Here is a 25,027-nt window from a genome sequence, read left to right as displayed (position 1 = left end):
ACTGTGAATAAAAAAAAAAACATTACAGAGTACAGAGAGGATTTAAAATTAGGCAGAGTACAGTATCAAAGCACTGCTGTAAATTTAAAAAAATGCATTGTCCTTAGAGTTTCTCCCATTCTCTCACTATTGTCTGTGCCTTTTACTTTGTAATTCTTCCATTTCCATTGTCCAGTTAACTGGAGAGGTGTGAAAGTTGTGAGGCTCATCAATACACTAGGGCAAAGCAATTTCCTTTTGTCAGGCAGAGTTTGTCCCGACCCTGCTTCTCTGATTGCAGCCCCAAACCTGCTCCTCTGATTGCAGCCCCTTCCGTTCGATCCAGCCCACTATTTATGAGCCACCAGCTAAGTGAGTCAGAAAAGCATCCAAGTGCCCAGTCCCTGTCCACAGCCGTAGTGCTGCTCCCATTCCCAAACAGCGCGACCCCTAAACACTGCCTGACCCAAGCCGGCAGCTATTTCCACTTTATAGTTCCATGCGCAGGATCGCACCGGCAGGATCGCATCTGACCCACCAGCCGCTTTACATGGACCCCAGAAGAAAAAGTGGCAGTTTAGCAAGTGCCGTTCTACAGTTCCTTCTCTTTTCATTCGCGAAAGGTAAGTGCACAGATGCCCCCGACAGATTTTAATGCAAGCTCCCTACAGTCAGCACATAGTACGCAGATAACATTACATAACATGGGAGGGAGCACTTTAGTTGCTCTTTAAGTTAAAGGATGTGAATTTTCCTTTAAATTTTCAGGGCGGTGTCCCTTCATGCTATCTTCATGTTTATTATCACTGACTGTATTGATACAGTAAATGTTCCAAAGTTAACTTTTTACCCAAAAAACCCTGGAAAAACGAGCTTGCACTATACAGTGCGATTTTTTTCAAGTGAATCTAAGTACATTTTAATTGTACTTTAAAGAACAAGTTTTCTTGCAGAGGGATTCATGTGTTAGCTAAGAGCATGTGCTTGGTACTTCTGGAGGCAGGAGCCTCATTCTCCCATTGTGGAGTCTTGGTTTGTACACACTAAGACAGAAGCATCAGGCATTCCATTGTTAGCAGTCACCTCGGCAACTCACAGAGCATGTGAACTATCTGCTACACACATTCAGCCGCTCAGCTACTGAGACTTTACATACAAAAGAAAAGTCCCAAGGAAATCCCTGTATAAAAAAAAGTCGTTCTGCTGTGCAAGTCCTTGTTTAGAATTGGGATGTTCAGTATAATGGCTCTTCCTAGGTTGCTGAACACATTGGGTTTTATATCCCCTGTTTCTAGACTGTAAGCTTTGTTGAACAGGACCCTTCTTTAACTCTTGTGTAATTAGTATAGTTTTTTTTAATGTATACCTCAATATATTGGACAGGGCTGTGAAACATTTTAGTGCTTTATAAACACATGTTAATAATACAGGTATGGGAAGGCCGTCTACCATAGACTCCATTATAATCAAAATATTCAGTTTTGAAAAAGTATTTCCTTTTTATCTGTAATAAAATACACTACCTTGTACTTTATCCAAACTGCAATATAATTAATCCTTATTGAAGCAGGAGGAGTAAGCTCAACCTTCTGTTGCATTACTTGGCTTGCATCGAATAAGGGCAGAAACTAGGGGTATGCACCTGCTTAGGGCAAAGGTTGCTATAATGAGCTTCAGCACAGACTATTTCAATAATCAGGGTTTGATTTACTTTGGGAGAAAAGGAGTTAAATGACTCTGGTGTACAGCTGCTAACAGGATTATACTGTAGCTGAGAGCCTGTTAATCTGTAAATCGCTGTTGGGTGTAGAAAAGGCACTGGGAGATGTTACCGCATCTCGGTTTTTTAAAAATAGTCAGTATAACAATTAGCAGGTTATAGGTTATGCAGAGTTTATCCAAACATACTGACCAATAACACTGTTAACTTTCCCCCAGTGTATGGTTCTTTGTTGATAGACATGGCATAGAGGGGGAAGGGTAATCATGCCATATGACAATGTGCTCATAGGCTGATAAAGGTGGCATTAAATGGTCAGCCAGAAATTCCCTCATCTCCTGTCAACTGATAACTAGTAATGCTTGCAGTGGTACTTTATTTATATGTGTGTAGCAGCGTAATAATTGTGCAAACCTACCTGGCTCTCCTTTCACCTCCCACCCGCACGTGTCCCCCACTCCATGCTGTGTGCACAAAGTAGAAAAGAGTGCGGCCGGGGAGGGGGGATTTCTTAAAGCTATGGAGGTGGCAGAACCCACAGGCCGGACCCCCCTGTGATCATGGGGTTTGATTCATCTATAGCAGTGATCCCCAACCAGTAGCTCGCGAGCAACATGTTGCTCACCAACCACTTGGATGTTGCTCCCAGTGGCATCAAAGCAGGTGCTTGTTTTTTAATTCCAGGCTTGGAGGCAAGTTTTGGTTGCATAAAAACCAGGTGTAATGCCAAACAGAGCCTCCTGTAGGCTGCCAGTCCATATAGGAGCTACCAAACAGCCAATCACAGCCCTTATTTAACATCACCAGGACTTTTTCATGCTTTTGTTGCTGTCCAACTCTTTTTACATTTAAATGTGGCTCATGAGTAAAAAAAAGGTTGGGGACCCCTGCTCTATAGTTACACCACTGATTGGGAGGCTCTCAGTTTACGATTCTTCAGTAGTTGGCCATTTATTGATCATTCAAGAGCAGGTTCCTCACTCATGTTGTTTGTAATTGTTACAATTACACTTAAAGGAATAGCAATAGACTGGGTCAACAGGGTGGGCAGTGGTGTGTGTGTGTGTGTGTGTATATATATATATATATATATATATATATATATATATATATATATATATATATATCACCAGAAGGTGGAAGATAAGATATGCATGTTGGGCTACCTGAAACCCTTTCCTCTGCATTTTATCCTACAGGACCCCTACTTTATAGTGCCCCTCCATGGGATCTGATCTTCAGTTGGGCTTAAAAAGGTGCACATGTACAAAATTTCCAAAAATAAGAGACCCGTTTATCATGCTGTGGAATTGGAGAAAAAAAACCATCACAATGATGTTGCCCATAGCAACAAATCAAATCTTTGCAATTGGTTTTCATTTTTTAATTATTTGTGGGTTTTTTTTGTTATATTTCTTTTTATTCAACAGCTCTCCAGTTTGAAATTTCAACAATTTGGTTGGTAGGGTTCAAAGTACTCTAGCAACCATGCATTCATTTGAATGATAGACAGGAATATGAAAAAGAGAGGGGCTGAATAGAAAGTAACAAGAACCAGTGGTGTAACTAGAGTGCGCTGGGCCCCCCTGCAAAAAAATCTTCAGAGCAGCCTGATCCCCATGATCCCCATCCGTCCCACCCACTTCCTGTCCCAACTCCACCCACCAACTTCGCCCACTCAGTGCCAACTTGAGTCCCCCATCCTCACCGCAGGTAAGAGAGCTGCTGGGGAGGAGGGGGTTTTTCTTATTAGCTATAGAGGAAGCAGACCCCACAGTCTGGTTCCCTGCCCCCCCCCCAACTGTGGGGACTGCTTCCTCTGGATGCTGGAAAGAATCAGAAGTAGAAGGCAAATTAGGATGAACCACCCATTGAAACATCCTCTGCTTTCCATAGTGGGTGGCACAGTGCTTGGTGAGGGCCCTCCTGAGATCATTATTATTGTGAAACTGGGTGAAAGTCATTCATTTATTGATCCAGTAAGCATAAAGTCAGGCCTGTGGCATTAAGCTGGAACTTGCTGTATCAGTTTGCTCAACACATCTCATCTGAGAAACTTTGTTGCGGCAAAAACAATGTCAAGGACAAACTTGTGGTTATGTGTAATGTGACATTTGTTGTTTCCAGTGCTGCATATGTTGTTTCTCGCAAAGACAATCACTGCACATTATCACATACCATTTTTGACAATTTAACAGCATGGGTACAGTGTTAACAGTGACGTATCAAAGGGTTATATGTTATACAGGTATCTGTTATCCAGAAACCTATTATCCACAAAGCTCTGAATTACAGAAAGGCCGTCTCCCATTCAATCCATTTTATCAAATTAATCCAAATTTTAAAAAAATTATTTCCTTTTTCTCTGTAATAATAAAACAGTAGCTTGTACTTGATCCAAACTAAGATATAATCAATCCTTATTGGAAGCATATCCAGCCTATAGGGTTTATTTAATGTTTACATGATTTTCTAGTAGACTTAAGGTATGAAGATCCAAATTATGGAAAGTTCCATTATCTGCAAAACTCCTGGTCCCGAGCATTCTGGATAATAGGTCCCGTGCCTGTATCTATAAACTCAAGTGTTGGTACATCTGTTTTTGCAGATTGTTTCATTGCTAATACACATGGACAGACAGGAGTGGTTTCTGTATCATTTTGTAGTTACAGTATAGTAACATAATATTTCAGGTTGAAAAATACATCTTTTGAGTTCAATCTTTTGGTTTAAATGAAGCCCGATTGCTAGTTGATTAATTTTATTATATGTTATTTATGCAGCGCCAACATGCTTTACACAGAGCTTTACAGAGATTATACCTTGTTTACATCAGCCACGTCCCAGCAGAGTTTACAATCTAAAGTAGTCTGGAAGGAAATGGGGGTACTAGAGGAATTTGTGAAGTTGTACGCAGCAAAGTGAGCAAAATTTGTTGCAAATGGGCTTTTTTTTTTTGTACTCTGTGTTATGGTTTGGGCTGTGTGCAAATAAGCGCAGGCCGACCTGCGGCACTGCCACTGGCACAACTATACCAGTTAACAAGAGGGCCTTGCAGCAGACGTGAGGGCACTCATTCCAATTAGAAGAAAGGAGTATTCATGTAAATATTCTGAAGGGGTTTTTTACAGTGAGAGCTGTCAGTGACGTAACTAGAGGGGGGCGGGCCCTGGCGCGGGACGCGCTGCCGGGCCCCCCGTCCCCCTCCGTACACCCGGAACTGCCGGAACCGTGGCGCGTGAGCTGCCGGGGGGCGCTGAGGGGGTGCGGGCCCTGGCCCAATCGCACCCCCTGCTCCCCCCGGTAGTTATGCCACTGAGAGCTGTGAATATGTGGAATTCTCTCCCTGAATCAGTCGTACTGGCTGATACATTAGATAGCTTTAAGAAGGGTTATGGAAGATAGCTCATAGTACAAGTTGATCCAGGGACTAGTCCGATTACCATCTTGGAGTCAGGATGGAATTTTTTCCCCCCTCCGAGGCAAATTGTAAAGGCTTCAAATGTGTTTTTTCCTCTTCCTCTGAAAGAACTAGCAGTTAGGCAAATATTACATTGGCATAAAGGGTTACTTGATGGATGTTCAACTTTTATTAATCCAATTTAATATGTCACAATGTTATAGACTGTGGAAGCAGACCCCACAGAAACTGCGGGGCCCAGACCATCATGGGTTTGCTTTCTCTATAGTTGTAAAGAAATCCTCTTCCCCAGCTGCTGTTCTACCTGAAGGTAGGAAACCTGATTGTGGTCGCCCTCAAAAAAAAACCAAATACTCTGTAAGGCTACACATTTACTGTTATTGCTACTTTTTATTACTCCTTTGTAATGTTCTAGTTCAGGGTTGCCACCAATAAAGAATCATACTTGATCACAATTCAATTATTTGGGAAAGAAAGATGAATATATAGGAAGGTGCAACCCTATTCTAGATAGAAAGCTCTTCCAACTGATTCAAATAAAATTTATGGGGTGGGTGTTTTTCAATTTTTATAGCAGATAAGACAACTGGTGGTTGACCCCCCCTTCTTGATGAGCCCTCAGCAAATGCCCCTTTTGCCCATTTATTAAAGTGGTCTTATTTTCCGGATATCTTCACTGTATCATTACATGATTATAGAATCCATCTGCTTTGACATGATACTGCAAGCATTCATTGTTGCACAGGACCAATTATAGGTTTAATAATACAAGAACGAGTATATGGCATGTTGTGCAGTACATACATTTTAAAAAATATACAGTGTAGGTGATTACAAATCCTATAGCAATGGCTTCTGTATGCCTGCAATGCCTGCATTATACTCTGTATACAATTGTCTGATCTGTCAATTGTCTGTTTACAAACCTTTGTCTGGTAATCCAGTTATTCATTTTAAAAAACAAGTAGATAATGTTGTACAAGATGCATTTAAAATGAATATGATAACAACACAGGTTAAGGATTATTTGACGATGGATCATCCGAAATGTCCAATTTTATACACCCTCCCAAAAGTACACAAGAGTCTAACATCCCCACCGGGACGCCCCATAGATTTGGGCCGTGATACTGTAAATATATTGATAATACTCTTCAACCTATAGCCCAAAGTATCCCGACTTATCTAAAAGATACTCCTTACCTATTAAGGTGTTTGGATAGTATAACATTACCAGATGACCATCCTATATTACTTGCTAGCATGGACGTAGTCAGTTTGTACACATAATTCCACCCAATGATGGTATTGATTCGGTAAAATGCTCTCTACATGAATTTGTTACATATAATGGCCCTCCCATCCCATTTGTCCTGGAATTACTACAACTTACACTACATATTAACTATTTTCGCTTTGAATACGATTATTTTTTATAGATTTGGGGACAGAGATGGGCATATGCTAACTATGCACCAATTTGAGAAAAATTATATTATGCAGGAGTTTGGTGAAAAAATATTGTTCTTTAAGTGTTTCATCGATGATATGCTGATAGTGTGGCGTGGCTCCCTTGCGTAATTTAATAACATGGTAGAATACCTTAACGGGTTACCCACTCCTGTAAAATTTACCTTTAATATACATGATGAGCATGTCAACTTTTTGGATGTGCAAATATTCAGTAAGGGGATTCGTCTGGGTTATACCCTGTACCGTAAGAAAACGGATAAAAATGTCCTGCTACATTATAATAGTTACCATCCTTGGGCTACTAAATGTTCCTTACCAATCTCCCAATTCTGTAGAGTATTAAGAAACAACACAGATGAAGATGGTAGAATTAAACATATTGATGATACCTGGGGACTGTATAGACAAAAGGGATACCCTGTTAATTTGCAAATGGCAACGACAATCGTCAAAAACCCTACAACAAAAAAAAGAAATCTTTTCAAGTTTTCTATCCGAACTCAGGGGAGGAAGGGGACCCCCAACAACACAAGGGATATGGCCTGCGGGAGAAAAACGAGGGACGGAAGTTCTAAATTTATCCAGACGTACATTAACAGAAAATGAACTGAAGGTATTGGCCAAGGGTTTGTCCTTTTGCCCAACAAAGAACTTTAACCTTTTTCAGACTATTATTGACATTAACTCTTTTGTGTGAAAGGTAGTTCTTAGAAAGCACTTCTTGAACAACAATTCTGATAGCGACTTATTAACTGTACAGGTCGGAAGAGTCAATGACAATGTGGTTGAATTTCCTGATGTGTGTAGTCTCAATATTTTGGAATCCCTCCAACGTGAGACCAATAATGAAATTGGTAGTACTGGTATTCCGGTTCCTCCATCTCGCTTGAATCAATTCAAACCTAGGTCTCACTTCTACCCTGTCCATCAAAGGACTCCAGCAGTTGACCTTTTTCAAAAAAAGATGGAACGAGATTTAAGCCTATTACATGAAAAAACTGTAAAACACAAAAAATCTTTTTGTAATTTGACTCAAGGAGAGAGGGAAGCACTCTGTTCACTGGAGAAACATAGCTCTATTGTCATCCGCTCTGCCGATAAGGGGGGTATGGTGGTTATACTTAATTACAGCGATTATGACCAGGAGGCATTACGACAATTGTCCGATGTTGATTCATATGCTCTTCTTCCCTCCAACCCAACCATACAATTTCAACAGATCTTATTTGCTTTGATAGATGAATCGGTAAAAACAAATCTGCTGAATGAGAATCAGGTTGATTTTCTTAAAGTAAAACATCCAGTTATCCCTATTTTTTATCATTTACCTAAAGTACATAAAGAAACACGTCCCCCTGTAGGGAGACCCATAATATCGGGTATAGGATCCCTAGGAGAACCCCTAGCGCAATTAGTTGATACCTATTTACAACCATTAGGGATAGTCAACATATTCTGGCACAATTATCTACTATTACTTGGAAAGAAGGTTTTATGTGGACCTCTTTAGATGTGGTGTCTTTATATACCTGCATTTCTCATGACGTTGGTCTTGAAGCAATTAAATACCATCTGACCACTTATAGTACTTATTCTCCACATTTACAAACCTTGTTACTCAATGCAATAGGATATTTACTAACACACAATTACTTTCTGTACAACAACAAATTTTTTCTACAACAACGTGGCACAGCGATGGGGGCAAAATTTGCCCTCTCATATGCTAATCTCACTATGGGTTGGTGGGAAGAAGAGTTTGTCTATAATATGGACAACCCTTTCAGTAAATATATTGTATTCTTCGGTCGGTATATTGACGACCTGATTGTGATCTGGCAAGACACACAGGCGCATTTTTCGCAATTTGTGGAATATGCAAATTCGAATAAAATAGGCCTTAAATTTACACATTACGTGAGTAGGGATTCTATTAATTTTCTTGATTTAACTCTTTATCAAGATAGTGGCCGAATTTTGTCCACTATATATAGAAAACCAAATTCTGGAAACTCTTTGCTACAAGCTTCTTCTTGCCATCCCAAACATGTTATTAAGGCAATACCAATAGGGCAATTTATGAGATTACGAAGACTGTGAGATGTCTTGCCAAAACTACTCAGTTTGGAAACTAAATGGATATTCTTCTTGGGTAGTAGAAAACCTCTTGGTTTAAATAGCGACTTTGATGTCACATGCTTTTTTTGAGATTTTTTTGAGTAATTATTGTTCCTCTTTGAACATTTTATTCTTAAATTATATATATCTCACTTAACATCTCTTTTAATAAAGGTCTGTTCTTTATTGTAGGCTAGCCTGTATGCTATATATACATCAAATACACTTAATATACTATATGTGTATACATGAAAGGTATAAAATACATACTGAGGAAACCTTATCAAATTGTACTTTGTATTGAAAATTTTAACTCTTTGGGCTTTATTATTTTTTCTTCTAGAACTTTATTTGTAATTACTTTATTATTTTTTCATTTATTTTTTCATTGTTTCATTTATACACATATTTTCTTTCTTTATTTGTTATTTTTGTTCATTGTTTGCTTTTTTTTGAGGTGTATCTTTTTGTAACTTTGTGCATGTATGCAACATTTAATGTTTTAACCACTAGGTGGAACTTCACTAATTGTATAGAGTGGTAACATGTGTTTGTAGTTTTGTGATTGGTCACAGCCCCTATATAACATGTGTACAGGGGTGTGCCATTTAGCCTATGAGTAAGTGCCCCAACAGGCACGAAACGCGTTAGGTCTTCATGTCCTAATAATGTTTTCTACTATTTACATTTGTTGCTTTATTTTTGGAGATCCTTACATCCTTTTGGATACAGTGTTTTTATACCCTGTTAAGGTACTTAATCGAGCCCTAACAATGGCTAAAGATAGGGTTACCAATCCAGTTACAACACCTAGAGAGCCTCCTAATATGATTTTTAGCACTACCTATAATGATGCTACTAGGGAAATATGCATCAGACAAAATTGGAATATTGTTAAGTCAGACAGTAATCTATCTTCAAAAGTTCCAAATCCACCAATGGGGGGTTCAAGAGGGGGACCAATCTGGTTAGTTTCACACACCCACATACTGGTGAAAGGTTTGCTATAAGACATCACATCACGTGTTCTATAACACATGTGATCTATTCGGTTACTTGCCCATGTGGCCTCTCTTATGTTGGGAAAACAGATCTAATGTTGAGGTTGAGAATGGATGGACATAGATCCGCTATAAGTGTAGCCTTCAGGGATGGTAAGACGCAAAAACCCGTAGCGAAACATTTTCTCGAAATGGGCCACAGACTTCCCACATTTAAGAATATTGCAATTGACCATATACCACCCCTTTGTAGAGGTGGCGACAGATCTAGGGCATTATTACAAAGAGAAGTCTTTTGGATAAAAAAAATTAATTGATTGATTAAATAAAAGTGAAGATTTTTACTACTAAAATCCCAGTGTGCATTCCTACTCTTGAATATTATATATAGAAATCCATCCATAGAGAGCAGCGCACACTGGAATTTTTTAAAAAGATTTAATTTATTTATCAACTATTAAAAATGTATATTACATGATATATATATATATATATATATATATGCATTATACTCTGCAAGTTGCATTTGTGCTGAATACTAACCAGCTGTTTGAAGGGTATAGCATTATACTTTATACACACACACAAATATGAGAGAGAGCACCTACATACAAAAAGAACATTGCTGCAGAAGGTAAAGACGGCCCTGATCAGTTGAAAATCATTGTATGATATTTTCTTGGACATATATGTGGTAAGATTGCAGGGTTGGATGTGTTGTCGTGCTATAGTGTCACAGAGATGTGGGATCTATAGATAGAGAACTTGGTGAGGTGTCAGAGACTACATGAGCATTCCAGCAGGAGGAAAAGAGAAATAGGACACACATGGCACAGAGTAGCTTATGTATGTGTAAGATAATTACCTGAATAATGTCTGTCTCACAGCTGTTTAACACTTCATCACTGTGAGCTCTGGACTGTAAGCTCCCCGGGATAATAACTGAACAACCATGCCAAGTGCTGTCTGCAAAAGGGGCAGAAGCATCTGGCAAACACAGCGATACCACAGCCATACCTGTTTCCACTCTAAATTGGTCTGTGTGCTGTATGCGCTGGTCTGCTTATAAGCCTGAATTGTCCTTGATATAGAGATTGGATTCACAAACTACTCTTATATAAAACATATTCCTTATAAGTGTTTAGGTGCAGACAAAAGTGTTGAAAATGGGGCCCTGAGAGTTAGCACATATGATGGATGATTGTTAATCCTTTTATACAGCATTAAAGTGTATTTTTATACCTGTAACAAACATATCACTGATTTGGTAACCTACATTTTTTGAGTGACATTTTGCCTTAAAAATGTAATTACATTTTTATTTATAAATTCATATATAAATGATTTAAGTTGTCTTTTTAATATTAAAATAGTTAAAGGGGTGGTTCACCTTCAAGTCCACTTTTAGTATGTTATAGTCTGACTAATTCTAAGCATCTTTTCAATTGGTCTTCATTATTATTATTTTTTTAAGTTTTTGAATTATTTGCTTTTTTCTTTTGAATCTTTTCAGCTTTCAAATGACCCCATCTAAAAAACAAAATCTCTGAAAGGCTACACATTAAGGGGCACATTTACAAAGCTCGAGTGAAGGATTCGAATTAAAAAAACTTCGAATTTCGAAGTGTTTTTTTGGCTACTTCGACCATCGAATGGGCTACTTCGACCTTCGACTACTACTTCGACTTCGAATCGAACGATTCGAACTAAAAATCGTTCGACTATTCGACCATTCGATAATCGAAGTACTGTCTCTTTAAGAAAAACTTCGACCCCCTACTTCGGCAGCTAAAAGCTACCGAAGTCAATGTTAGCCTATGGGGAAGGTCCCCATAGGCTTGGCAGCGTTTTTTTGATCGAAGGATATTCCTTCGATCGTTGGATTAAAATCCTTCGAATCGTTCGATTCGAAGGATTTAATCGTTCTATCGAACGAATAATCCTTCGATCGTTCGATTGTAGGATTAGCGCTAAATCGTTCGACTTCGAATATCGAAGTCGAACGATTTTAGTTCCTAGTCGAATATCGAGGGTTAATTAACCCTCGATATTCGACCCTTAGTAAATCTGCCCCTAATTGTTATTGTTACTTTTTATTACTCATCTCTCTATTCAGGCCTCTCCAAAAATGTAAAGGCAAAAAAAAATGAATATAGCAGTAATCATGAAATGGAGTAAGGCTGTTGTAAATTATAAAAATATTTCATCCACCAGACCCAAAAGGCAGAGCAAGATCAATTAAAATTAGTTTTGCCATTAATACACACATGTTTAAATGCTGTGGCTATTGGGTCCTCATTGCTGACCTCTAAAGGTGGCTATAGATGTTAAAGGGGTTGTTCACCTTCCAAACACTTTTTCAGTTAGTTGTTTTTCATCTGAAGTTGGTCAGAAAATTGATCGGCCAGGTTAGAAAATTTTCATCGGTCACAGTGAAATGCATTCATTGTCAGCTAGCCACAGTTTTCCTTGCTTCAACTAGACTATATCTCTTGAAATGGACTTTTTGTTGGTGGAGAAATCGTGCATTTAAACAATAGTTTCAGGTCCTACAATAAAGAAAAGACCTTTTTAAAAATCTCAACATCCACCTTTAGTGGGGATAGACATACCCTAATTATGGAGGTGTTTCCTTTTTCTCGGTCTTTGCAAGTGACTTAGAATATGCCATTCTATAACATACTTAACAAAAGTTAGCTTAAAGGTGAACCACCCCTTTAAGGTATTATAATTAACAATTCAACAATATTACTGCAAACATTTTGAATTTTATTAAGCATGAAGGGTTGAAACAATTTTGCATTCAACCATTTATTTATTTTTTCAGTAAAAGTTGAAATTTTTCTGCAACTTCAGTGTTTTAACAGAAAAAAATAATTGTATTTAGCAGGTCCCAAACATTCCTAATCCCAAACCTGTGCTGAGAGTGCCTTATTGAGAGCACTGTACTCGTGTGAAGGTTGTTAAACCTCTACACTCTCATGCACAAAACAAGGTGTTTTCACTCAGTCTGTCCTGTCTGATAACCTCAGCTCTGTCTCCCAGGATCGGAATGTTAAGTGAGATCTTAAGACTTGTTATCAGCAGAGCTGTCTGTAAGAACAGGTACAGCACACATGTGGACAGTGTCACAGAATGACAGGCAGATATCTGAAAACACACAGAACAATTTAATGCTCCTTCATTCTTAAAAGTATTGCAATTGAGTTCACTTTAAATTTAAACAGAATATTGTATTATAGTACGGGTATGGGATCCGTTATCCAGAAAGCTCCGAATTATGGACTGGTCATCTCCAATAGACTCAATTTTATTCAAATATTCCATATTTTTAAAAACAATTTCATTTTTCTCTGCAATAACAAAACAGTGCTTTGTACTTGATCCAAACAAAGATATACAGTAATTAATCCTTATTGGAAGCAGAACCAGCCTATTGGGCTGTTTGATTGTCAACATGATTTTCTAGTAGATTGTATGGAGATCCAAATTACAGAAAGAACGATTATTCAGAAAACTATAGGTCCCAAGCATGCTGTATAACAGGTCCCATACCTGTATCACAGTCACATAGTGTGCAAACCGCAATTATTGCTGTACTACAACTTCCAGAATCATTTAACAGCGACAAAATCCCAATTTATTCTACCCTAAATAGTGATGGGCGAATTTATTCGCCAGGCGCGAATTCGCGGCGAATTTGCGCGATTCGCGGCAGGCGAATAAATTCGCGAAATGGCCGCGAAAATTCGCCGGCGTCAAAAAATTTTTTTTCAAAAACGGGCGCCGGCGTCGGAAAAACGGGCGCCGGCGTCAAAAACGGGCGCTGGCGTCAAAAACGAGACGCCGGCGCCGTTTCGCAAATTTTTCGCCGTTTCGCGAATTTCGCGCGAAATTCGCAAATTTTTCGGCGAAGCGAAACGCCGCAAATTCGCCCATCACTAACCCTAAATGCAAATTCAATGTTATTTTTTTTATGTATTTTTTATTTTCTTCTCATTTTTGTTTAACACCATGTTGTCCTGAATCACCTCCACTGCAATGAGGTTCAGAACCATCTGAAATAGCAAATCCATGTCCATTGTATGCCTTCTAATCAACCCTACTTGGTGCAGCTCTGCTGCTTGTGGCATTGTGTTTTACAAACCCCCTTGAAAGCTTGTAACTATCACGATGGTTTAGTTACACTTATCAGTGTTCACATGAAAGCACAGTGAATATTAGGAGGAGTTGGTTCCTAGAATGATTATGTTGTCAGCTGACACACAATTATAATTGTGAAAACTTACTGATCTGCAAGAACGTGCTGTACTAACTAATGTCCCAGAAAGTCTGTAAAACACAGATATCATAGTGTGTAATTTTTGTGTGTCATTTTTTTTAGTGCAGTTCCAAAACAGCCATGGCTAACCAGCAAAACCATGTACTTTTCATGTACTTTTTCCTCAACAATAAACATAATGCTTGGAGCTTCATGTTCTGTAATCTTGTCTGTCATTGTATTGCCAAGCGCCGGATTTCTCTCATGGGCACCTCTAGGCCTCTGGGAGCGCACCATTCCCCTCCCCGGACAAGTGCAAATTATAGCGGTGGGGAATGCTGCGGTGGGGCGCCCCTAAAATTTCGCTGCCTTAGTGGCCTTGCCACAAATCCGGGCCTGGTATTTTCCGATGTTATGAATAAACTTTATACCATAAGAAAGTTATTATAATAACCCGCAATAACGAATCAGCTAAACAACCAACAGGGCAACCCTTTTGAAATAAAAAATAACAAAGTGGTATAAAGGTGATACATTTATTGGCTCACTAAGATAATCATAGAAAGCATTCAGAACATTTTAGTTCCTTTTCTCCTAACACAAAAGGTTATTAAAAGTTCTGAATATAAAAAGTAAGAGCAAAAAAGAAATGCAGAAGAATGCACTAAAAAATATGAATATCTCTAAAATCTCTAAAAAATTCTAGTTTTATGGACGTTTCTATTGAAGAAAACCTTAGAAAACCTCCAAAAGTCTGAATGGTTAAAAAAAAAAAAAAAAAGGTCCAATAGGATCAGCGTAGCTCTTTCAATGACTTCTGTTGGACCTTGAAAGCTTTTACTTGGCAACATTTTTGTTTTCAAGATTTTCCTGGTTTTTGCACTTAATAATCGAAAAAAACATTAAAAAAGGGAAAAATATGGTTCCTCAAAAAAATGTTACTTAGAATATTAGTAAATCAGCCCTACAGATATAGAAAATAGGTAACTGATATAAAAAATAATCTTAAAGCTATATACGGTTCCTCCAAAAAATTAAACATAGAGTATTAGTAAATCAGCCCTACAGATATAGAAAAAAGGTAACTGATATGAAAAATAATCTTAAAGCTATATATTATCATTATTTACAGTATTTATTTTGCAATGGTAAAAAAGTTCATGTAAAATTCCACATTTCCGCATTTCGCCATCAGCAAACAAAGAAAAATATTGGGCTTTTAGTAGACTGGAGGAGGGGTGCATAAAATCCCTTGGAGGCTCACATCCAGACTGTAAGTCCTACACATGGGATGAGCCTGAACTACCCTTCTGCAGGCCTCTGATTTATCTGTCCCTATCACCCTTGAATGCAAACTTTACAGTGAAACCTGATCCAACTTATTTGTTTATTTTGATCCAATTAATTTGTTTAAAAAGACAACACCAGTTCAGTCTGACACTGTGACCTGAGCTTCAAAAGGAGCTGGGATATTAATAGCTGTTTTGACATCTGAGCATGACAGTGGATCTGCTTTTGCATTTATCCACTAGCTGGCCTTAAAAAAAATATCTGTAACAAGCCAGAAAGTCCTGAAAAACAAAGAGAAAGCCCACATAGTCCAGAACATGATCATATACATGTGTTTTAGAGAATTTGTAATCAGATCAGTTCCCAACAATACACAAAAGTTATAATAATCATGCTAATCACGAGCAACAAAAAATCCAAATATCCATTAGTGTCATTGTTGATCGCTGGCAGCAAACTGCAACTGGTTATTCCCTCTGATACCAATGATATTTTGGTTGTTTTCTTTGCCACCAAAGCTATAATTAACCTGAAAATATATCCTTACGGTGATGGCATGGGCAACAATACAGCCCTCGTGGGTGACAATACAGCCCATGTGCCGTGCCATCGCCCTAAGGGTATATTTTACAGGTTAATTATGGCTTTGGTGGCAACCAAACTATCCAAAATACCTTTTTATTTTTTATCAGTGGGAATGATCAGTTGCAGTTTGCTGTCATTGATCAACAGTGACACCAATTAAAACATATTTGGATGTTTTGTTGCCCACAAGATATAATATGTTATAAAGTATATCTTATATCAGTGCTTAGTAATGTCACATAAATTTGTATGTTAAAAAATAAATTATTAGGATATTAGAAGTCACCTTGGAGTTCAATGAAACTGCCAGATATTAATTTTACTTACTGCCATGCTTTTTGGCAGCTTCAGGGATTTTTGCCTGGCTACATCTGTACATTCTTATGTACCTGCTCACTGGGTTCAAGTCTTTTGATTGCAAATATGGTACATTCCACTGCTCCTTCTGTCTAATATAACTTCTACCTTATCATTGGAAGAAGAATTCCCTGCCCCCTCCAGCTTATTTGCATTGTCACAGCCCTGTCATTAGGAGGAGGATGGGGGGGAGGGGGTGGTCCAACAATTGATGGAGTTCACTTGTCACACACAATGGGACCAAATTCCCATCAACTCTGGGCTTTGTCTCTTAAGAATGACCTCCCTGCTCTCTTGGTACTAATTTGTACAACATTCCAGCAATCTGCTCTCGGGTCATCTTTAAAGCTAAAGCATCCCTAAAAAGGTGAAACTGAATTTACTCAAAAATCTTTTACCATTCGTTCTGCTTTGCATCAGTGGACTAAACCCTTACAAATCTTTGTGGCAGAGCCCAGCCAACACAGTCTTTCTTCACAGCAACCCCCAAGACTAGTTATGACAGCAAATGCAGCCTCTCGCAAACTGCACCCAAACTGACCCATATAGCTGCGCCTGACCCACCGGTCTCTGACATCATCAGAAGGTATATAAGTTAGCTTCCACTACTAATGACCTGATAATGATGTGCTGTGCCTGCCCCAGTCTGCAGGTCCCATGGGCTTCGTATTTGCCTGTATGCACACACAGCTAGTTTGCGACAGCAGCAAAGTTCAAGAGATAAGAGTGAATACTATACCTCAGACCCTGCATTCCAGGGCTGCCTGTCGTTAAAATCGAGGAATACATGTGCAACTCAAAGTGACATAGTACTTGCATTATACATTTAGGATGCATTCAGCATGCACTTCAGTAGATGCACATTCAGATACCAGTGGGTTGCAGTATGACATGTTCTCCAGTAAAATTTCACAATGAACATTTTCACATAAATTTCACAATGAACATTTTGGACTAGAATTGGCACCATTTGCATCAATTTTTCTTTGTGTTTTGAAAGTTTCATGAGAACAGTTCAAATATTGGTATCAAACCAGACAATGCTGTCTGGTTTGCCTTCGGCCCTGTGTTTTTATATGGTCATGAAACTAGATTTACAAGAGGGGGTACTTTATTCACTATATAAATGGTGCTTCGTCATCGATTATAACTGGAGCTTAGTGAAGTAATTTCTGCCACATGACTCACTGAAACTTGTGTATTTTAAGACGTAATTAAAAATATAAGGATATTAGACGTTCCATGACTTTTATATGGTCGTGAAACTCCTCAGTAAGTTATAATATCCTTATCTTTTACAAAAGGGTGTACTTTATTTACTAATTTACAGTTTGTTGCACATATTGTAGATTATATAACATATAGATTCCAGCAGCACCAGTGATCACAACCTAGTATGTCACCTGAAGATATGTGCATTTATAATCAGATTGAGCTCTTTTTAATCTTAATTTATGCTGTGTTTTATCTCCAGGTCTTGCACAGACCTGCATGTCATCCCCATGCCTGAATGGCGGAACATGCCTGGAAACATCAACTGGATTTACCTGCCTCTGCCCCATGCAGCCACTGGCCTTTACTGGACCTACTTGTGGAGATATTTATGATGCATGTGCCGTTTATGGTTGCCCCAGCACTCACAGATGTCAAAGCACCCCAGGGCTTCCGCATTTCCAGTGTGTCTGTCAGCCTGGCTTCAACTGTACCAATGAGTGTCAGAGTAATTCTTGCCCATTCCTAAACTCTCACTGTACAGTTGGTGAGGACAGCATTATGTGCAAGTGCCAAAGTGGGTATGGTGGTGTGAACTGCCAATATGAGGTATCGCCGTGTTTCCAGAACACCTGCCAGAACAATGCAACCTGTTTGGCAGATGCTGAAAGCTACAGGTGTTTATGTGAGCCAGGATTCACAGGGCAGGATTGTGAGGTTAATATCAATGAATGTGCTTCAGACCCATGCCAGAACGAGGCCCTCTGTGTGGACAAAGTCAACAGATATATGTGCTTCTGTGTGCCCGGCTTCCAAGGCCACCATTGTGAAATAGACATCAATGAATGTGCTTCTAGACCATGTCAGAACAATGGAACATGCCTCAACCAGCTGGACCAGTATGAATGTGCTTGTGCCAATGGCTACACAGGTGAGAATACAAGTGCAATTCGTTTCTCCATCGATATTGGTTTGTAATATTTTTCTGGAGCTCTCTAATTTAGAACTGCTACCTGCTTGCTAGGCTTACTGCGCATATCAACCAGGCATTGGTGTAAATGGCAAATGGAAGTGTAGCCCTCTTCTACAAGAAATCTAGCACTGATTTTCTTCCTTGTGGCACTACAGGAGTCCTGTGTCTCTGCTACAGGTGAGAGCAGGTACACTATGATTTGGCTTGCCTCCACCCAGGATCAGGACACACTGGGCTCTAGTACCCCTCCCTGGGAACTTCACATACACACGTTAAAGGTCAATGGATTAATTTGCAGGACACTGTAACTTTAAATACCAGTGATAGATGCAGCCTGCCAGCCAGGAGCAAGTTTACATTATATTTGGCTTTCAATGCCCTGAGAAGAGCATGCTCTCCTCTTCAGAACCCCTTTCATTCCACACCCTAAATAGAGGGCACTTTTCTGCCACTGGGGCTCCCTACTGAAAGCAAGCGCCTTGCTTTCACTCTGCTGCTTCTCCCTTACAGAAGCACTTCCTGTGCAGGCCTTCCTTCCTGTCAGCTTACAGGGGTGGGGACTCCTCCTCCTTGCACAGAACACCACAGAGGAGAGACAAGTACACACAGCTCTCCGACCGCAATATAACTATGAAAGGCTTTAAAAAGAAAAAAAAAGCAACAGGAAACAAAATCTAACCACAAAACCTTCTTTCTGGTTGCCAGTTTGATTTGGCGGTTTTAGTTTTGGAAATGTCAAAAATGGATGTAGCAATGTAGACATTAAAATAAAAAACAGGAAAAGTGTGCTTAGTTGAGTTCTGTCTACGTAGAAACTCTTTCTTTCTTTTGTATGGCCACTGGGGCAGGGTCAGTGTATTGCCACTGTGTCCATTTCGGTCACCCAGGGAGAGTTTTAATGGGTGATCACTGAAATGGCCATCAAACACCCTAACAGTAATGGGAAGCATACCACAATTCCACATATTTAATAGCCAAAATATATAAAGTCACAATGAATAGGACTGTATGATGTGCTACTCATTGCTGTTTCGTTGCTGTTTGTAGCTGAGTAGACCAGAGATTGGCCTCAAAAGCTGGCATGGTCAGGCTGCTCTCTGCTCCATGTAGCCACTCTTAGGCCGAAGCGGTTCCTGTAGAAATCTGTTGATTACTTCAGATCTACTTCTATCCACCTCATTAAAAAAAGCAGGCAGAAAGAAGCATTTGATATACAGTGTTTGCCCTTGCCCTAACAACTAATACCCTTTCCCTTGCTGACCTTCCATACATCAATGTTTGGACCTTGCATTTAAGTTTTAATTGAAACCCTGAAGTCCACTTGGGGTTGCCGATATTTGAAGTTCATCTACTGCAGGGGTGTCCAAACTTTTTGCAACGAGGGCCAGATTTGGTGAGGTGAAAATGTATGGGGGCCGACCATGGAACCTGACATTCTTTGAACCATTAACATCATTTAACTCATTTAAACAAGGAATCACACAGCCGTAGCAGTAATATTTGGGCACATTAGTAAAATGATCTGCCAATTGGTCTATACTGCTGCCTGTGTGCTGAAGTTGTTAGCAATAGACATGTACACGCATATTTCTTTAGTTTACAGTACTGGCACGTCAGTATGTCTATTGACACCTTCAGCCCTAAAGAAGTATGTGAAGAGGCGCGTCACTATGTGCCAGTTCGTATTTATTGCTAACACCTTCAGCACACAGGCAGCCGTATAGACCCAAATAATACTACTACGGCTATGCAATTCCTGATTGCACCGTGCTGTCAGGCCGCATTATTATTAATTTCATGATGGAGGCGGAGGGCCGGTGTAAATTTGAAAACAGGCCACATTTGGCCCCCGGGCCTGACTTTGAACATGCCTGATCTACTGGTTGAAGAATGATGACAAGCTTTCAACCACCCGTTAATGCAGAACCTTTAGTGAAATGCATATAACCTTTATAGGTGTTGGAGTGGCAGTCTAGCAAAGCACTGCCCTAATCTTCTTGTCTGAAATCCAGGCCACAAATAATTTCTAGCTCTGCCTTGTTATATCTGCTTACATGGAGGCTGGTACTATCAGACTGGGAAAGTGACAGTTATATAGGTGTAGCAATCTTTGGGCATTTGTTTATGTATTACTTGAATGATCACTATTAGAGCAGGGGGTTAGTTAGGCTAGTTAGAAGCAATAGTGCAAGTATAAGGACGTAGGAACAGTTGGAAAGTGATATCTTAAAAGAAATTAAATAAAGCACTGTTACTGCACTCTTTGGAGAAAGAAGCAGAAATTTTGGGATGGAAACCAAGTTTCACTACTAAAATTTGCATTTATACTTGCATGCTGTACTAAAACGTACCTACTTACTGGGCAATCCCAATTTTGACAGCTCAACCTGCAGTCCCGGATTGTTACTGAAAAGTCTCTTTGATGTTCTGCGCTGAACAGCCAGAAAAAGATACAACGTTTTTTAAAACTTAATTGGCTTTTGGAAGAGAGCCCAGAATACGTGACAGGTGCTACTTTTGTAACAATTTTAGATAAGCAAAAAAGCAATTGTAACAATTTAAGATAAGCAGGTCTCTTGGGGAAACTGTGACTTTCAGCTTAAAGGACAATTCATCTTCATTAGCAAAGCTTTTTGTCCCTCTTTCTATTTCCAAAATGTTGGGAAGTATACCAGTGTTAACTAGAACTACAGCATACCCCATGGGGATACTCGCACCACAGATTCTGCTGTATAGTAATTCCCCCTCCACAGCCCCTCTCTTACCTTAAACCTTGCACAACCACCACAAACTAGTGGCAGCGGGCAGGGTTGCTATATGTGTTGGACCCCGTCCCAAGATTTTTTGGGGGGCCCAGCTTTGTTAGAGCACAGCTGCTGATCAGATTTCAACTACAGACCAGCTTAATCCTTATTGGGGCTCATCATTGTGTATGGTTTTTGTGATCAGCATGTGCACAATTAGGGAATAGGTTCTAGATGAACATTATATGAACAGGTGCTTGTTGGGCTCATCTGCAACAATATAAGTCCACAGCACACATACCACTAAGTGGCGGATTTATTAAAGTTTGAATGGTAAATTCTAATTAGAATTTTCGAATTTGTTTTGTGTGTCAAAACTCACAAATTCAAATTTAAAAGCGTCAACTCTAATGTAAATTTGAATATGAGATTTATCTGTTGAACCATTTGAATATGTTAATTGCCTTCCTGACCAAGTTTTAACTCAAATTATCTCCCGTCCGAGTTGTGAGTACATTCAAATTTATTAGAGTAAAAAAAAAATTCACATAAATTCGAAATTCGATAACCCCCTACATACATTCAATAAATGGTCTTTGACAAAGGTCAAACAATAAGCAAAAATCACCAAGACACTAAAGGGTTTCCTCTCTTGTGTTCTGGCACGTTCCTTGGCACGTAACATTGATTTAGGCCAAAAGCTAAGTAGAACTGGTTGGTACCAAGGAAACTGGATTACAATTTATAAACTTACGTCTGGTTGCACAAATCTATCCCTAGGTAGGGGAGGTAGCCAGTATGCAGCATTTTCCCATCCTGGATGGAAAGAAGCCCTTTCTTTACCTTGCATACAAGTTTGCATTGTGCCAACCAGTGCTATTCTCTGTACCTACTCTGAATTTTTAATCTAAGGCAAGGATGCAATGCATTTCAGCCCTGAGGCAGTCAAAGTGATACCATCCCCCTCACCCCTCTGTAGCATCCCAAATGCTTTCTCTGTACTAATAGAGCCATAATTCGGATTCTAAAAAACAAATTCTGCATAATAAACAATTTGCTCCTAAAGTTACTAGGAGCGGTAGCCTGCAGGGGACCAACCCCTTAGGAAAGTTCTCAACATGCCCCATGACTGGAGCTCACCTGAGTCCTAGGAGGGTAGCTAGACACTGGATACAAATGCTGCATTATATAGAAAGTAGAGCTACCAGGGCCGCTCCGGCCATGAGGCAAGGTGAGAATCTTGCCTCAGGCGGCACGGAGCGGCCAGTTACCAGGGGCGGCAAAAAGCCGCCTCTGGTAACTTTAAGAGCCGAATTTCCATTTTTTAAAACGGAAATTCGGCTCTTCTAGCGCAGCGAGCGCAATAGCGCTCACTGCGCTAGCGATGCGGCCCCTCCTCCACCCGCTCCGACGCTGGTAGTTAGAAGAGCGGAGCAGGAGGAGGGGCGGCATTGGGGCTGCTGCCTCAGGCGGCAGCAGCCCCTGAAACGTGCCTGAGAGCTACTATTAACTATTTAAGGTAACAGTTTTTACATCCTAGGGTGTATAAAGGTCCCCATACACGGGCTGATATGAGTTGCCAATGGCAACTTATTGGGCAGTGTATGGAGTCCTCCAACTGGCTTCCCTGATCGGTATCAAGCCAAAAGTCACCCAGATGCTGATTAGGCAGGTTTAAAAATCCCGTTGAAGACCAAATTGGTTTGTTGATTCGGTCCTCAAACTGACCACTCGTATTCTGCTTGTTGTTGGGCCCTAGGGCCCAATGATCAGATCAGCCCGATACCACTCACCCAAGGTGGGCATATCAGGGAGAGATCCGTTCTTATCTATGGCCACCTTAAGAATATTTTCTAACATCGGTATAGCAGAGAATAGTGTTATTTAATCTTCTTCTGTCATCTGATAGGGATGTAGCGAACGTCGGAAAAAAAGTTCGCGAACATATTGTGAACTTGCGTCAAAAATGCGAATGGTTCGCGAACGTCGCGAACCCCATAGACTTCAATGGGAAGGCGAATTTTAAAAGCTAGAAAAGACATTTCTGGCCAGAAAAATGATTTTAAAGTTGTTTAAAGGGTGCAACGACCTGGACAGTGGCATGCCAGAGGGGGATCAAGGGCAAAAATGTATCTGAAAAATACATTGTTGACACAGCGCTGCGTTTTGTGCTGTAAAGGGCAGAAATCACACTACATTTCTAAACTTGTGTAATAAACTGCTTTAAAACGTCCGGCGTCTACATGCCAATCAAGTCGTGTAAAGGTTACAGCCTGTTCACACGCAAAGACGAAACGCGGCGCTTACTGCAACGCAAAAAAACGCAAAGAGCTTTAATGAATGATACCGTCAAGTGAGCAAATAATAGTTGTTAATTACTAGTTGAGCTTGTCACCTCCAGGATGTTCGTCCTGTTGGTGGCAATATTTCTGTAGTGGTGTGTTTAGCAGTCACCGTGCTTGTGCGCACGTGCACGGTCAGGCAGAGGTAATTCAATGTACAGTGAAGCGAACCAAAAAACACAGATTCTGCAGTGTGGGCCCAGTTTTGGTCTACTTTATTGATCACCTGCGGTGACCATAAAAGATGCGATTTTGCCACTGTTGCAGAACCCTGAAAAATTAGGCATGTGTACTTTCCTGAAAAATTATGTTTTTTTTGTCGCAGCCACTGAAGCACAGAGGCCAGAAACAATATGCCATATAAATGCTGAAAATATTAATTTTTTTTTGTCGCAGCCACTGCAGCACAGAGGCCAGAAAAAATATGCCATATAAATGCTAACAATATAAAAAAATTTTGTCGCAGCCACTGAAGCACAGAGGCCAGAAAAAATATGCCATATAAATGCAAACAATATAAATTTTTTTTGTCGCAGCCACTGAAGCACAGAGGCCAGAAAAAATATGCCATATAAATGCTAACAATATAAATTTTTTTTGTCGCAGACACTGCAGCACAGAGGCCAGAAACAATATGCCATATAAATGCTGAAAATATTCCTTTTTTTTGTCACAGCCACTGAAGCACAGAGGCCAGAAACAATATGCCATATAAATGCTGAAAATATTCCTTTTTTTTTTGTCACAGCCACTGAAGCACAGAGGCCAGAAAAAATATGCCATATAAATGCTGAAAAAATTCATTTTTTTTTGTCACAGCCACTGAAGCACAGAGGCCAGAAACAATATGCCATATAAATGCTGAAAATATTCCTTTTTTTGTCACAGCCACTGAAGCACAGAGGCCAGAAACAATATGCCATATAAATGCTGAAAATATGAATTTTTTTTGTCACAGCCACTGAAGCACAGAGGCCAGAAACAATATGCCATATAAATGCTGAAAATATTCCTTTTTTTTGTCACAGCCACTGAAGCACAGAGGCCAGAAACAATATGCCATATAAATGCTGAAAATATTCATTTTTTTTTTGTCACAGCCACTGAAGCACAGAGGCCAGAAACAATATGCCATATAAATGCTGAAAATATTCATTTTTTTTTTGTCACAGCCACTGAAGCACAGAGGCCAGAAAAACTCAGGATTTACCTGGATTCAAATTAAACCAGTAGGGTTTGCACCCTAGTTTGTAACGGTGGTGGAGGGAGGAGGACGCTAAAGGACAGCTGTGTGTGGAGTCATGAGGCGTGCAGAGAAGGACAGCTGCATGGGGAGTCAGAATCAGAAACTCAGAACAAGTCTTCCGGCGTGCAGTAACCCTCCGAGATCCACCCCTCATTCATTTTAATAAAGGTCAGGTAATCCACACTTTTGTGACCTAGGCGAGTTCTCTTCTCAGTTACAATCCCTCCTGCTGCACTGAAGGTCCTTTCTGAGAGGACACTTGAGGCGGGGCAAGACAAGAGGTTCATGGCAAATTGTGACAGCTC

The 25,027-nt window shown here is 39.8% G+C and overlaps 1 protein-coding gene across 4 annotated transcripts in view; it reads left to right on the top strand.

Moving 5' to 3' along the window:
* Positions 1-254: 254 nt before the first annotated feature.
* The window catches only part of crb2.S (crumbs 2, cell polarity complex component S homeolog), an 80,842-nt gene continuing 56,069 nt past the window's right edge, over positions 255-25,027 (top strand). Inside the window, exons 1-2 of one of the 4 annotated variants that reach the window (XM_041574055.1) lie at positions 255-602; positions 17,680-18,348. In XM_041574055.1, coding sequence (XP_041429989.1) covers positions 479-602; positions 17,680-18,348 — 793 coding nt within the window. In that variant the 5' untranslated portion in view covers positions 255-478. 4 annotated transcript variants of the gene reach the window in all.

The sequence above is a fragment of the Xenopus laevis genome, chromosome 8S, assembly GCF_017654675.1.
Source record: "Xenopus laevis strain J_2021 chromosome 8S, Xenopus_laevis_v10.1, whole genome shotgun sequence".
NCBI lineage: Eukaryota > Metazoa > Chordata > Amphibia > Anura > Pipidae > Xenopus > Xenopus laevis.
This window is presented reverse-complemented; position numbering and strand designations above follow the sequence as displayed.